The sequence below is a fragment of the Astatotilapia calliptera genome, chromosome 3 (genome assembly GCF_964374335.1).
Source record: "Astatotilapia calliptera chromosome 3, fAstCal68.1, whole genome shotgun sequence".
Classification (NCBI taxonomy): Eukaryota; Metazoa; Chordata; class Actinopteri; order Cichliformes; family Cichlidae; genus Astatotilapia; species Astatotilapia calliptera.
This window is the reverse complement of record NC_137424.1, coordinates 72,809,159-72,824,047: the sequence shown is the minus strand read 5'-3', so window position 1 is coordinate 72,824,047 and position 14,889 is coordinate 72,809,159. Positions and strand designations below refer to the sequence as shown.

Sequence of the window (14,889 nt, the reverse complement as noted above, 5' to 3'; positions counted from 1 at the left end):
TATACAATCCAAGCTTTTTATTTAGCATGCTAAAACAAACAGACATGCAATGTAAAACAATTTGCTTCCCTCACATAATCTTACAAGTTCCTTTCTTTCTTTCAAGTTTTTCCCCCATCATGACATTTGTCACATTTTTTGGTTAACAAAATTATAATTTGTTTTATTGTAATTGTGGGGAAAAAAAAAAAAAAAGACATGACAGCTTGGGATGCAGAACTGCTGTCTCTCCCATTTTATATCAAAATGTAAAATTGCTTTTTAGAAAAATGTGAACCATTAAACATGTGTTTCATTCGCCTTTGGTTGCTTTCTGTTTGAACTATGGCGAAATTTCAGCCTGAAAAATCTTAAACCAGTCCAAAACCTGTGTGTGCACTATTTATTGCAGAAATAAGTGCTTCCTCGAAGTCTTGGTATGTCTGGAAATGAGCTGGCAGCTTTAGCGTTTCAAAACAAGTAGACGCTGTCGGAAAGGTGCCACCAGAGATCTCCACATTGAGTTCAGGAGGAAGCATCTCCCAGCCAACCCAGAATTTCATCAGTTGGGCCAGTCTACTTGATGAAGCTAGAAAGTCAGAAATGGAGTTAAGAAAACATTTAGTTAATTGTTCATCATGCTGCAGAGAATATACAGTGAAATTATGAATTTCATACATTATAACTGTTAAGTCTAATTGTTGAATGTCGCCATTGTGTTTCTTAAATTTGTATAGTCTTAGTTTAAGCAGTAGGATCAAAGCCATTCCTTTGATCCTGACCACCTCTCCAGCCACTCTGTGCTGGGGGAGGTTTTATTGTAGATACATCCTAACTTGAAGATCTGTTTGATGTTTGGTAGAGCTTCCTACCCTTTGTATGGTTTCACTGTGTTATCTTTGGTAAACCATACATTGGGTGTGGGGGAAGACTACCCTCTTTATGACCAAGGATGTTGTTCCTGCTTTTAGGTTTTATGACCCTTTGACCAACACACACACACACACACACACACACACACACACACACACACATTCTCACATAACACACACACACACACACACACACACATTCTCACACACACACACACATTCTCACACACACACACACACACTCAGTGTATACATTTACATACAGTGCCTTGTCTTTGTAACCAAAGGGGGGTTGCAAGGGGAGGTGTTTTGTTCTTACTGTATTGTTTGAAGTTTGTCAATAAAAGGCGGCGAGAGGAGGCCACAGTGTGGTCATTTCAACGTGCTGGTCACAGACGAGAGGCCTCCCTTGCGCAAGAAATCGAACGTTGTTGCCTTGCTTTTCTTTCATGGGAATAAGTCTTAGATACAGCGGGGTCTGAGTTTAGACCCAACATTAATTGGTCCTTCGACGCCGGAGTCCAAGAATTTCGCCGCACACTGAGGGGAGAGAGGACACGCCGCAGATTGTCGACAACCAGGCCGTTAGGACGCCTGACAAAGCCCTGGAGTGTTAAATTCGCGACCAGGCCGGTGGAATAGTGTCTGAACTCCCCTCGTGGACGGCGACTGACGGGATTCTAGGACTCTCCTGTGAACGAAACGCAACACAACGGTAAGCAATCAGAGAGCGTCTCTATAACCGTGTGAATGAATGTGGATCCTAGATACGCGTCACCGTGATTCTGCGTGAAACGTTTGAGTCCGGGGGAGCGCTGGTCACGAGAGCGCACGTGACCCAAAACAATAGAGAGCGGCTACGGGCTGTGCGTTAAACGTGAGTCCGGGAACGCGCTAGCCGCGTGAGAGAGACGCAGGCTTCTCCGCCATTTGGGGCGTAGAGAGTTCTCCGCCATTTGGGGCGTGGAGAGAACCTAGGTTCAGAGTCCGGAATCTCCGCCATTTGGGGCGTTGGAGAGTGTCCGAAGGTTGAATTCTCCGCCATATGGGGCGTTTGAGAGTTTTCAACAGAGAGCGCTAGCTGTGCGTGCAAACGCAAGCGATAGGCCTATGTTGTGTGTGTGCGGGCCAGACGTGGTCTGCGTGAGTGTGGCTGATTGTTGTCTTGTAATGGAGAATAAAATGTGTAAGTCTGCCTTAGAAGGAGATGTAAAATTTATGCAGAAAGTTTTACCAGGCAGCACGCAGTATGTAGGTTGTTGGTGTAAGAAATGTGGATTTGAAGGGACATTAGTGGAAGTTAAGTGTAAAATGCTGGTAGAAAGAATAGCTGTAAGTGTAGCAGGTAAAACAGGTAAAGCGAAGCAGAGGAAGGAATTGCAGTTAGCAGTTGCTAAGTTGTGGCTGGAGCAGGTTCAGAAGAGGAGAGAAGCAAGAATGTTAGCAGAAAGTAGAGTCAGAGAAGAGCGTGAGAGAGCAGAAGTGGAGGAGAGATTAAAGGCATATTAGGAGCAGCATTGAGTCCAAGACAGACTAGGCAAGAGAGGAGACAGAAAGGAAAGAAAGTGAACACAAACGTTACAACTACATATCCATCCCTGACACAACACAAAAAAAAAAACCATATGGTGTTTCTGTAACAGAGTGTGAAGATGAAGAAAGTTTTTCTCCTGATCAATTCCGCGAGTGTGAGAGTGTCTGACGTCATGGTGTGTGTGAAAGGTATCCAGCTGGGGCAGACGTGATTCTGCATGTCACCTGCCCAGTGGACAAAAAGAAATAAAATAGTTGTGTGGATGAATGATAGCACGAAGAGTGTTTGGTGTTTCTCAGTCTGAAACAGCTGTAATGCTATTTTCTGTTTTGGAGAAAAGTACAGTTAAAGAAAAAAACAGAGAGATGTGTGTTGTTTTAAGCAGTGATGAGAATAATGGAAGTGTGATGAGAGATGAACACAAAAACATACTGAAAATGCATTAACCATACTAACCCCACATGCATATACACATACAATGATACTCATGAGACCAGACAGCATCTTAAGCATGAGATTCTGTTTGTCATCTTGTCCAAGTCACTAGTAAGATGAAAGTGATACATAGACTAGTGGACTGAATATTATAGGAGGACAGATGGTTGCATTATAGAGGAGAAAGCAGAATGCTGATGAGAGGTCTTAAATGAGTGAGTTGAGTGAGCTGATTGTGAGTTTCTGGTGTGTGAAGAAGTTTTACCATGACACACATTTAGTTACATGAGAACTAAAACTGATTATGTGCTAAGACAACAGGGTTATGCTGTATGTTGTGTGTATGGCTGATTGGATGAATGTTTGAGATTAAACTGGCTGTTTGATTGTCTTTATTACTAAAGTTGAACCTGCCAATTGGGTTGTTACGATTTATCCCCCTGGCATGAAGAACACGTGTCATGACTTAAACAAGGCCTTTCTTTCCATTATTTTCTTTGATTTCTTTTATTTTCTTTCTTTTATTTTGTTACTTTCATGGTGCACTGAAAGTTTTGTTTGATGATCTCTGTTTGAGCAGATCTGCACGATTAGAATCGAAGCGTCGTCGAGAAAACTGTTGCAAAGTGAGCTTCCCCAAAATTAAAATGGGCTCTTATTTGGGACAATCAGGAAACAAGTTCCTGTCCAAAAGGATTCAACGAGGAAATCCAGTCTAAATTATTTTTCTTTTTGAAATGACGTTGTTTTGCTGAGCGTGGAAACGAATGCGACGATAATTTCCACAATTAGCAAAAGAAGGAATCACTGAGTGAATGAGTAAGAATTTTAAAATAAATGGGGAACTGACTGACTGACTTAACACCATTGTGTGAAGTCAACCCCCACTTGACAAAGGTGTGGATGTATCTCTGTGTGTGTCTCTGTTACAGGAGCAGAAAGATGATAGCAACATCTGAGGTTGCGTGATGGTTTAACCTTTTAAATGCCATTTTTATGTTTGTGAATCTATCAGAGGTGTGTTATTCATGGGCTTGTGGTACTCACAGAAGTTACTGTGAGAAAGTGTGTACACACCTGCGCAGCGCTAACATTTGCATTTTTTCTTACAGCATTGCAGTTTTTCATGTGATTTGATGATGTGGTTTTTAGCAGAACAACTGGTGGATGTTTGTTTCTTTATTTCAGGTTTTGTTTTCTTTAAGAGTGCATGTAGCATTCAGCAGAAGTGGACAAGTGACATGAGTAAAACAAATAAGAGATTACGATATTTATGGAATAGTTTATTATGGGCTCATTTGCTGGCCACTTTTGGACCCATAATAATATATGAGTGGAGTGACTTTGCTTAAGGGAAGTCACCGATTACATTAATGTTAACTGAGCACATGGGATGATCCATGTTTGAGGCGAATTATGGTAACAATAGTGATTTAATGATTTGAGAAAACCTGCACATGACACTTATCTTGCTGATGCTGAATGCTTGTTACTCTTGTGATATACTTGTTTATAAGTGTGAAGTTTGATTTTACTTCCAGATCTTGTTTTCCAGGCCATGATGGTGAGTATGCAGGCTCCTGGTGGAGCCAGTTTTTAAGGCAGGGATCCAGGTTTGGTGAGTTGACGCATGAGAGTGTCCATGCGTCAAGAGGTGGGGTCCAGAAGTAACATTAAACAATGTTTTCTATTATTGTTGCAGTGATTTGTGTGATTAGCTGTTTATTTACAAGTATTAAACCTATGCAAGTGGTGCATCCTTGTTCAGATGAGGCTTTGATGGCCTATAAGTGAAGTTCACTGATTACAATGTGGAATAACATTGAGATGTTAAATAATTTGGAATAAATTATGGGAAAACGTAGGAGTTTAATGAGTTTAGAATAAACCTGCAATGATACTTGTCTCTGTGATGCTGAATACTTTATTACTCTTATGATCTACAGTTGGTTGCGAATGTGAAGTTGTTTTAAATTTAAGACTTTGTCTTCTGTGATACAGGAGCTGGGAGCTAAACAAGCTGAACATTTAAGTGCTGATTAATGTTTTTACACAGGGTTACAGCTTGGAGTGAAGCTGCTCCAAGGGACAAACCCTGGAGATTGTTTTAGGGAGACTGTGCAACATTCTTGTACATGTCTCATTGGGGAGTTGACACATGGCGAAAGCCGTGTGGCGAGAGGAGTGTCATTTTTTCAATTTGTAGATGTCGTGAGATGCCATGATGAGAAGGAGTGACTGAGAGGATCGCCCACAAAATGGAACCTGAGGGAGCGTGCCAAGCTCCAAAAAGTGACAGCGCAGAGGAGGTCCAGCGATGGACTTGTGGTTCTGTGAACAGCACAAATGCAAGGTGACTGTAAAATAACTAACAGCACTTTTTCCACAAGTGAAGCCAGTAACTTACTATCCTAAAAGATTAGCTCTAGTTGCTCGTGCTTTACCTCCATGCGTGAGATCAGTATGTGCAGCAGCTTAAGCTGTACAATGTTTCAATAGTTTATTTCAGCTTTTGCAATTGTTAGTTCCACACGAGGTAGATGTTTACTATTGCAGACTAAACTTACATTTCTGTCACCTACAAGACACTTGTCTTTAATGTTACTGTTACTCTCACAACCACACATATTACCATAAAGTGGTGCAGAATTCTGAATCTGTCCAACCCTTTTTGCCAACGGAGGAGGGCACTTCTCATGAGTGTAGAGAGCGCGAGGAGAAGACGTGTAAGCTGAGGGATGACTTAATAGATGTGCCACTCGTTGAGGAAAAGGTTTGGTTTGTTGATGATTTGAGTTTTATAACAGCAGAGGGACAGACTAGAACAGGTTTTACTGTAGCAGACAGTGAGAGAGAGTTATCTATGTAGGACAACTAGCATGTTTCATATTTGCTTGAGCAGCAGAGATGCTAGCTTTAACGGAAGCGTGTAAAGCTGTAGAGAGACAATATACACTGATAGGTAGTATACATTTGCTACTGTACATTTCTTTGTAGTGCAGTGAGTGAGACGAGGTGTGACAACCTCTACAGGGAAACCTGCAGAACACACCAAACTCTTGCAAATTCTGCTGGATGCAGCATTATTAACCAGTGGAATTGCCGTTTGTAAATGTGCAGCACACATGTGAGGGAAAGATCCAGTTGCATTAGGAAAAGATTTTGCAGATAAGATCGCAAAAGAGGCAGCTGTAGTTAAACATGGTGTTAACATTTTAGAAATACAGCATCAGCAGACATGCACATCCACTCACCTACAGCAGGAAAACAGTTGTGACTTACAGAGGGAGCAAGCTTGCAGGATGATTTTTTTTATCTGTGTGATACACCAGTACTGCCTAATAATTTGTATAAGACTGCTGCTATTTTGAGCCATTGGCTATGCCATGTCTCAAACAGGAGGGAGATGAGCAGTCGTTATACTCACTCTAGGATTATTAAATACTTTTTTAAAAAAAAGCTTTTTTGCAGAGAGAACTAATGGAACAGTAAAGTTAAGATTTAGGAAGACAGGCAGGACATGGTTAGACTGTATAGAATAAGTACATGAGGATTACTCCAACAGAGAATGGTCTGACTCTTTGAGATTACACATGTTAGAGCATTTAGAGTTCCAGTCTTCTGTAGTGATGATAGAAAAGCAGAAGAGAGAGCATATTAGCGGATTAGATGCTTGAAATGTTTAAAAGTAAAGTAGTCATGAGAACAAATGATCTGCCAGATGATTCTGTTTCTTCGCAGGAGCAGAGCCTGAAGTCTGGAGATTGGATGATGATAAGGCCATGGAGAGGAAGTGCTGGTCCAGTCCACGATGGGAAGGTCCATATCGGATGCTGCTGACGACGACCACAGCAGTGAAGATTGCCGGAAGGAACACTTGGATATATCAAGCGCACTGCAAGAAGGTGACACACATCCAGGCCAGCTCGGAGTAAGTGGCAGGAAGACCGGGAACAAAGGGGGGGGAAAGCCTCCAGGGCCCCTCGTCTCAATCCGGTGAAGAAACCAACTGAGCCACAGGTACTCATCAGAATGGCTGGGAATGTGCTGTGCATCTTCTTGTGCCTGTGGACCCTGAGTGGGATGACAGGAGCGCATTGGGACAGAGCAAATCACACCCAGTACCCGCATGGGTTTTCAACCAACTACTGGTGGCAGTTTAAGAACACAACCGGATAGCATCACTTGGAGCGAGACAGTTTGTTTGGTTGCTTTAGCAACACATCCAGGAACACTGCCAACTTTTCAACTGCTCTGAACCTGAATGGAAGGTTGATTCACCAGTAGCTGGGAAGGTGAACTGCTCTGGTGAGACAGACCTGCTCGTCTGACTCAAAGAATATGACTTGTTGCAGGACATTATACAGTTAAACGAACTGGAAACAGGCCAATTGCCTATGTGTACGAAGGACAATGGATTAGCCCAAGTTGGAGATTAACCATGGAACATAGCAACATCACTTATTCTTTTGTCTTTTGCAAGAAGGATGTAAACAGAGAAGCCTTTTGTCTACATTTACATCATGAACACTTGAGGTTTTGAGCCAAGAAGATCAAAACAGCTTGATCCAATTTCCTTTACAAAGCTTTTTCTGTGGTGACAACAGGACAGGAGAAGAGTTGTAAATGCAGATAATTCACAAGTTGACTCTAACCCCCACAGGATGCCTACAGTGAGAAGATTTGGGGGGTTGATAGGAGTCAATAAAGAAGGGTGTTGACTTGCTGCAGCTTTGAAGTTAGCTGAGAGCCACATGGACAAACAATAAAGTCAACTGATGCGTTTAAATACCTATGTCTGTATACAGTTGGATTGTAGAGACATATGATTTTTGAGAATGATGATTCTTCTTGTTTGACCTTTGACATTCAGTTGTGTACTTGAAGAAATACATAATGAATTGTACGACAGGAGTAGATCCGCCACAAGGCTGGATAGCTTGGTTACCGTCTGGTCCTTGGTGGCATCTTCTTTTGAAAATATTAATTCCTGTTTTTGAACTGTTGATACTGATTTGCTTATGTATAGGATGTAGTTTACTGTGCATGAATGAAATCTACACTGACACTGTCTAAACAAAGGGTGCATAAGTTGAAATTTAAGTATACAATGACAAAAAGGAGGGAAATGTTAAGTCTAATTGTTGAATGTCGCCATTGTGTTTCTTAAATTTGTATAGTCTTAGTTTAAGCAGTAGGATCAAAGCCATTCCTTTGATCCTGACCACCTCTCCAGCCACTCTGTGCTGGGGGAGGTTTTATTGTAGATACATCCTAACTTGAAGATCTGTTTGATGTTTGGTAGAGCTTCCTACCCTTTGTATGGTTTCACTGTGTTATCTTTGGTAAACCATACATTGGGTGTGGGGGAAGACTACCCTCTTTATGACCAAGGATGTTGTTCCTGCTTTTAGGTTTTATGACCCTTTGACCAACACACACACACACACACACACACACACACATTCTCACATAACACACACACACACACACACACACACACACACACATTCTCACACACACACACACATTCTCACACACACACACACACACTCAGTGTATACATTTACATACAGTGCCTTGTCTTTGTAACCAAAGGGGGGTTGCAAGGGGAGGTGTTTTGTAAACTATTGTTTGAAGTTTGTCAATAAAAGGCGGCGAGAGGAGGCCACAGTGTGGTCATTTCAACGTGCTGGTCACAGACGAGAGGCCTCCCTTGCGCAAGAAATCGAACGTTGTTGCCTTGCTTTTCTTTCATGGGAATAAGTCTTAGATACAGCGGGGTCTGAGTTTAGACCCAACAATAACTTTAAATGCTTATTATCAAGCATTTGCAATATGAGCAATAGCTTTATTTAAAAAAAGGGAAAAAAAAGGTGCCAATACCAGTTTCAATGAAGATCCGTAGAAATCCAGTGATGCGGCACATGGACTCAACATCAAATTCCTCATCTTCATCACTATCCTGAGCTGGCCATGTGATTTTGTCTATTACCATCTGATAGAACATGGAAGAGGACAACTTAGTCTAAAGTACTGGTGAAAAGAATATATTTTACCATTTTTATTAATAGGAAACACCAACTTCAGTATATTATATCATGGAAAGTTCATCAAATACATTTATAAATAAGGTCTCATAAATCACTGGTCCCCAACCCCTGGGCCACGGAACGGTCGGTGAGTCATGAGGTACAGGGCTGTGAGAGTTGATGCTCAGGTGTGAAATTTATGGTTTTCAGGGTTTTTATCGTTAACTCGGTATCCTTGGTTCTTTACCCGTGTGCTATGAATACATCTTTTTTTGTTAGCGGTACTGGTTTTATTTTCTTGTATTAATCCACTACAGATTTAAGGCTGGTCTCTAAAAATACTGTCGGACATAAACCATTCCATGGTGCAAAAAAGGTTGGGGACTGCTCTTATCAGTGATGAGAAAGAACTGGTTTACCTGTGGTGTGAACTGCATTTCTGCCATTCGTGGGAAAAGAAGCGGGACAACATCTGGCCTACTCGTTAGCAGGGGCCATACCATGACATCCTTGATTCCCTTTCTCAGCTGTTTGAGTTGGCGCATGGTTCTCCCAATAACCTTCCAGGCAGAGAGACACAAGCCATAGTATAAGAACAAATATCCTCCTGAATTCTACACAAGTTGGCACGGTAGAGGAAATTTACATGAAGACACACTGACGTGCTTTGCCATATCTATTTACACTGTAGTAGACTGTATACACCAAAGACAAATATAATAAATTTGCACAGTTTACAGTAATATACTCTTCAATTCACACACACATATTTTATGGGGGCTTTGTTATTTTCCCAACATCAAACCACATTCTGCATTAAAAAAATAAATAAATAAAAAAAATTGCTAAGGTAACTTTTTTCATTAACTACAATGTGTCTTTAATGCCTATTTAAGTGCAAAACGTGGTAATGCAGACTTGAGATAACTGTTCTGCTGAATGCACAACTGATGGGTGAGTGGGAGGATTCCCTTTCTAAATCAAGTAGTGATTTGGAATGTGTTTATTTTAAGAAGGGAATTTTAAAAACACAAACATACATTAAATTTTTTACCTGCTGTCAGTATACTACAGCCTGAAGATATTTTGTAAAGGGATTTCTGTATTTGAAGTTTCATCTTGTGTGCGCGCATTTGTGGAATTAGGGTGTGAGTGCCAACACTTCCAGGTATGAAGGACAAGGTCAGCTTTTGGTTATGAAAAAATATGTGCATGATTTAAGAAAAAAAAAAATAAAGAAGAAGAATTTCAACTTGACTGGGAGAATGGTAAATTTTAGTGCTTAAAAACCCAATATTTACAAAACTAATTTCGGCACTAATAAAAAGGGGGGAAAAAAAGGAAACATGACCATAGCTTGCCAGTGTAGAATAAAAAGCTACTCTATACAAATCCGTCTGCTTATTAATTTCAACAACTACAACAATGTCTTTGATACTTAACCAGCAAGAACCTACCGCATGCACTAGAAGTTTGTTATGCAGCCATCTCCTATTTGTTTTATTTACTGCTGGGAGATCCCAAGACAGGGAAAGATCAGAGACTGTGTCTTGCTGTTCCTGAGTAAGTTCTTCGAGTTCAAGCTAAAATTAAGATTAAACAAGTTATTGTGGTAGTCCACACACTGATTGTAATTCAATAATTTTTTTAATTTTACATACCATTTGTATGATACTCCTGATGTGCAGATCAGGACAGTCTTCTATAACAATTGTTGCCAATTCCGGGTCACCATTGAACAGCACGTGAATTATTGCAGGACTTAATCCTGTGACACGGGGACCATCATGCAAAAAGGTGTGGGCCAACATCCTTCCTGCAACCCGGAAGAGGCTGCTCTCGATAAGTACCTCTGATGTTGCTGGGACCAGATGGTCCGGTTCACCCTCAAATAGCAGTGTTCGACCCATTCCTCCTAGAAGTACCAAGAAAGCAGAGTTTTCTTTATTTTACTTTTTTAAATTTGCCAGTGCTTTATGTAAAACTGGATTTTCAAAATTATCACAAGCTTTAAAGCAAGGAGAGTGAGGTAATTATGATAATATATACCAATATTATCCTTTAGTTAATTTCTAAAAAAAAAAAAAAAAAAAAAAAAAAAAATCCAGACACAAACACCACATAAGAGTAAAATACATTTAAAAGTGGTGAAATACCATGTATATAGAATTTATTTTACTTATGTATTAATCACATTATTTTATCGTATGATACCTTGGTGCCACTGGATTTTAACAAGTCTCACACTCATACAGCAAGACAAATGATGGGGGTCTAGTAAGGAAGTTAGGGAAGCAGACAACTCCACAGGAAGAGTCTTGTCTCTTCGAGGACTCTGGGAGGTAGCAAGGGAGTGTGAACCTTAAGGTGTGAAACAGCTGTGTACTGCTTTTTGTTCCTGAAAAAGGTATTTAACTGAGAGCCATGCTGGGCTCAGAGAGACTCTGCTGACCGTCTGTCCCGCGGACATGCAGGCTCCACCAAGCTTGGTTGTCTGTTCTTTGTGTGTTTGGATTAAAGAATGTTAGCTACCGCTCACCGCTCGTCTGCAGGCTTTCTTTAATGGAAAAATTCCACAACAAAAGGATATGAAAATAGTGGTACACTTACCAAGATCTACTCTGAATCCAAACTGGAGTTTGGATATTATTGTTGTCACAAAGTACCGCATCACCCCTTGTCCAACAGCAGCATCACCTGAAATAAAATACAGATGATTACACTGTACAAAAAAAAAAAAAAAAAAAAAAAAAAAATGGCTGAGTATTATTGCCAAACCTATTTAATTAAAAACATTGTTTTTTTTTTTTTTTAAAGAGAAAGCAATATTATTTTGGTTGGAATCCTAGAATCCTGACCCTGCCAGAAAACAAAAAAAGAGGAGTATTGTACAATACACATTTATATTAATAGTGGTAAAGTATATTATTTAGGACCACTGGGCCCATTCACAACCAACTTATTAACCTGTAACAAATTAAATTTTTTTAATATTCAATTCAGTTTTTCACAGTAACAGGGCTAATTCTGTGTGATAGAGTAAAAACACTATAACTGTCATTGTAGTTAGCATGATTGGCCAACGGAGATCATCGTATGATGCATTTCAGCCACATGAAATCAGTAAGCCACTAAGACAACTCCATTGAAAGACATTTAACTAATTTAATTTATTTAACACAATAGATTTCTATTACTAACCATCAAGGGTACAATGAAGTGGACATGCCCATTCTTGTTGCCGTTTATAGAATGAGAGAAGTGCCCGGTCTCTGTCCTCCTCAGAGTCCCTCACATCCATCCTCAGCTGAAGTGGTGTCCCAGATGCATGTTCCCGAAGTAGATTTTCTCTGAAAACTTTGGCAGCATGAGCTGGATCTTTAATCACCACCCAATCTAGACCGCAAAAATAAATGAAAAAATTACACATAGAAAAAACCTTAACATGTTACATGCAGATATGCATTCCTTTACAGTCAAAGATGAAGAACACCTGAAAAATGTCATTCAGTGCAGCACCAAAAGGCAAATGGCCTAGTACCTATATAGTGTTTTACCACAAACACTAAAAGGCCTTTATGCTACAGTCGCATTCACCCAATCAATCTTCTAATACATATTACCAGAAATATTCTAAATATTCCATTTCTGCACAGAATGAGGTTTGATTCCTGGTTTCAGTTACCCTAGCATCACTTTCAGGGTTTCCAAACAACATTAAGAACCCAAGAAAGTATTTTAACATTAATAGTCATGAATTACATTGTTGATTACATGCAGTACTACTTATTTTAAAGTAATTTTATTAAAGGTAATATTTTTTTTACTGAATGAATGTAAGTTGTTTGCAAACTTATAGCACCTCTATGTGTTTACACAGACCATTGTCAGGTTCTTTGTGAACAAACTCCTCAGTACCAGTTACTACTGGTACTACTGCACTTTGAGCTGAGGTTTCTGATGTTTCAGGCCTAACTGGCACACTTTCACTGACTGTGGCTGGCTCTCTATCATTTTCTTCAACATGGCCTCCCTCTCGTTCTCTATGTGATTCCTGCGTGGATGTCCTTGAAGTTAACAAAATTGACATAGTCATACTCTCTCATTTTCCTAATGTAAAATGAATATGTAGTACACATATGTCTTTGTTAGTACATACCCAGCACAGCTGTCTCTGTGCATTTTTATTTCAGAAAAGGAAAATTCCTTCTGACAAGTAATACAGGAGATGAGTGGACCAGAGGCATGACCTGAGCTCTCCTAAAAGATAAAAAACATCCATTTATAAATTTAAATTCCACAATGCTATTTATTTGATGACAATGATGACAATATAGATTTATGTACACAATCAAAGTGCAAGTCCTGTTGAAGTGGACGGATGTAGATTGTAGCCTGCCCAATCATTGCAGATGGGTCTTTCAGATACCCAATGGTATATCCAGTGCTGGGACATTGAAGCAATGCAAGATTTCGACTACGAGTAGATCCTGTAATTTTTAGAAACTCAAATCCTCCCCCTTCTTGGAGCTTTGGAAACACTTCCATCAGTTTAGTTCTTACAGTCTCGGGATCATTGTCATTCCCTGTATTTAAAAGAATAAACAGATAATATCCATTCAATCAAACACCCACATATTTGAAAACAAGCCAGTACTATCTAATAGCCACAAAATAACAATCACACAGTTGAAATTTAAGTCCAATTTAAATTAAAATGACAAAATATTTATCACATTCACGCTAAAAATTATAAAAACAAAAAACAAACAAACAAAAAACCTACAGTGAACCACAATCAAAACTGGGCTCTGGTAAATTTCTACTATCAGACTTACCTGAAAATGTCACTTTTTGCTCTCCAAGTCCTGCAGCATGGAGGTCTGCTTTAAGCTGAATGCTTGGAACTTTGTTAGCCTTGTGATCAGCCAAGCAACAGAACGTATGTGTGTAGCTTCTTCTAGGTACTAGGCTCTGTGCTGACCGTCTTATCATATTTCTTCTACTCCCACCATTATACGGAGCAAAGAGCCTTGCTAGCTCGGCTGCAACACAAAGAAAATATCCCAGCGGAACAGACCACCAGTCAGCTACAACAGTCTGAACTTTCAGCTTAGCATCATTTTAAACGTCACTAACGCTACACATCAGCACCAGGCATGGTGCTGCAAAATAAGGGCGTTTTACTGACTATCTAGTTTCATGCCCCATCCACACACAACGAAAGTGAGTCACACACAAAGCATAATTAGCTAACTACCACACATAAACCTAGGTGCACAACCCCCGCCCACTGAAATTTAGATGCTCATATTGATTGCTAAGATTTAACTGTGTGCTAAGTCATCAATTAGTATAACACGTGGCTGACGTTACTTACTTTGGACAGGTGTATGTAATGGTGCCGCAGGTATCTGCTGTGTCTGAGCTGACGGAGTTGGGGAATTTGTCCTCAGAGCTTCTTCAATTAAATTCGCTGCTTCTCTCAGCAGCTCCGGACAGCTTTTTGACATTTCTCGTACACGTCGTGCAATGTATCAATTGAGGTACACAAGTATTGTCAAGTGTCTTGATTTTTATGGCGGCAACTTCTTGCTTCCAACTGCATAGCGCATCCAAGCAAAGTTAAAAATGAATATCACCACCTAAAGGATCGGAGTGAGATTTACTGGGAGTACATCAATCTATTATCAGGGATCGATCTGTCTGGACTTGCTTTACAGTTTAACCAATCAGATGTCAGACAAGCCACAGGGAGAGCGTTAACCCCGCCCCCTGAGTTTGATGAGTGAGGCTGACAGATAAAATTATTTCATGATGACAGCCAGGCACCAGAACTGCCAAAATGAAATAAATAAATATATCATTAAATAATTAATTAAATGTGTCAATAATTAATTAAATGTGTCAATAATTAATTAAAATGTGAAAAACATAAATAATTAATTAAATGTGTCAATAATTAATTAATTAAATGTGTCAATAATTAATTAAAATGTGAAATACATAAATAATTAATTAAATGTGTCAATAATTA

At 39.8% G+C, this 14,889-nt stretch overlaps 1 protein-coding gene across 2 annotated transcripts; it reads right to left on the bottom strand.

Annotated features, from left to right (window-relative positions):
- Positions 1-2: 2 nt before the first annotated feature.
- Positions 3-14,641, bottom strand: LOC145425782 (uncharacterized). Of its 2 annotated transcripts, XM_080299133.1 has the most exons (11): positions 14,233-14,636; positions 13,691-13,897; positions 13,200-13,438; positions 13,012-13,112; positions 12,735-12,919; positions 12,054-12,248; positions 11,463-11,549; positions 10,514-10,767; positions 10,310-10,435; positions 9,272-9,412; positions 3-8,818 (listed from the first exon to the last, which is right to left on the bottom strand). In XM_080299133.1, the coding sequence occupies exons 1-11, from the start codon at positions 14,363-14,365 to the stop codon at positions 8,672-8,674; spliced, it is 1,815 nt and encodes a 604-aa protein (XP_080155259.1). In that variant the 5' UTR covers positions 14,366-14,636; the 3' UTR covers positions 3-8,671. The 2 variants fall into 2 exon arrangements, with proteins under 2 accessions (XP_080155259.1, XP_080155260.1); XM_080299134.1 differs by lacking the exon at positions 10,310-10,435 and having other exon boundaries at positions 14,233-14,641.
- Between the last annotated feature and the right edge of the window lie 248 nt (positions 14,642-14,889).

Excerpts from the sequence above, each read along its gene's own strand:
- LOC145425782 (XM_080299133.1), bottom strand. The coding sequence starts at position 14,365 with ATGTCAAAAAGCTGTCCGGAGCTGCTGAGAGAAGCAGCGAATTTAATT. Across the intron at positions 12,920-13,011 it reads CACAGAGACAGCTGTGCTGG|GACATCCACGCAGGAATCAC; the intron begins GTATGTACTAAC and ends GTTAACTTCAAG. Across the intron at positions 12,249-12,734 it reads TCACAAAGAACCTGACAATG|ATTGGGTGGTGATTAAAGAT; the intron begins GTCTGTGTAAAC and ends TTTGCGGTCTAG.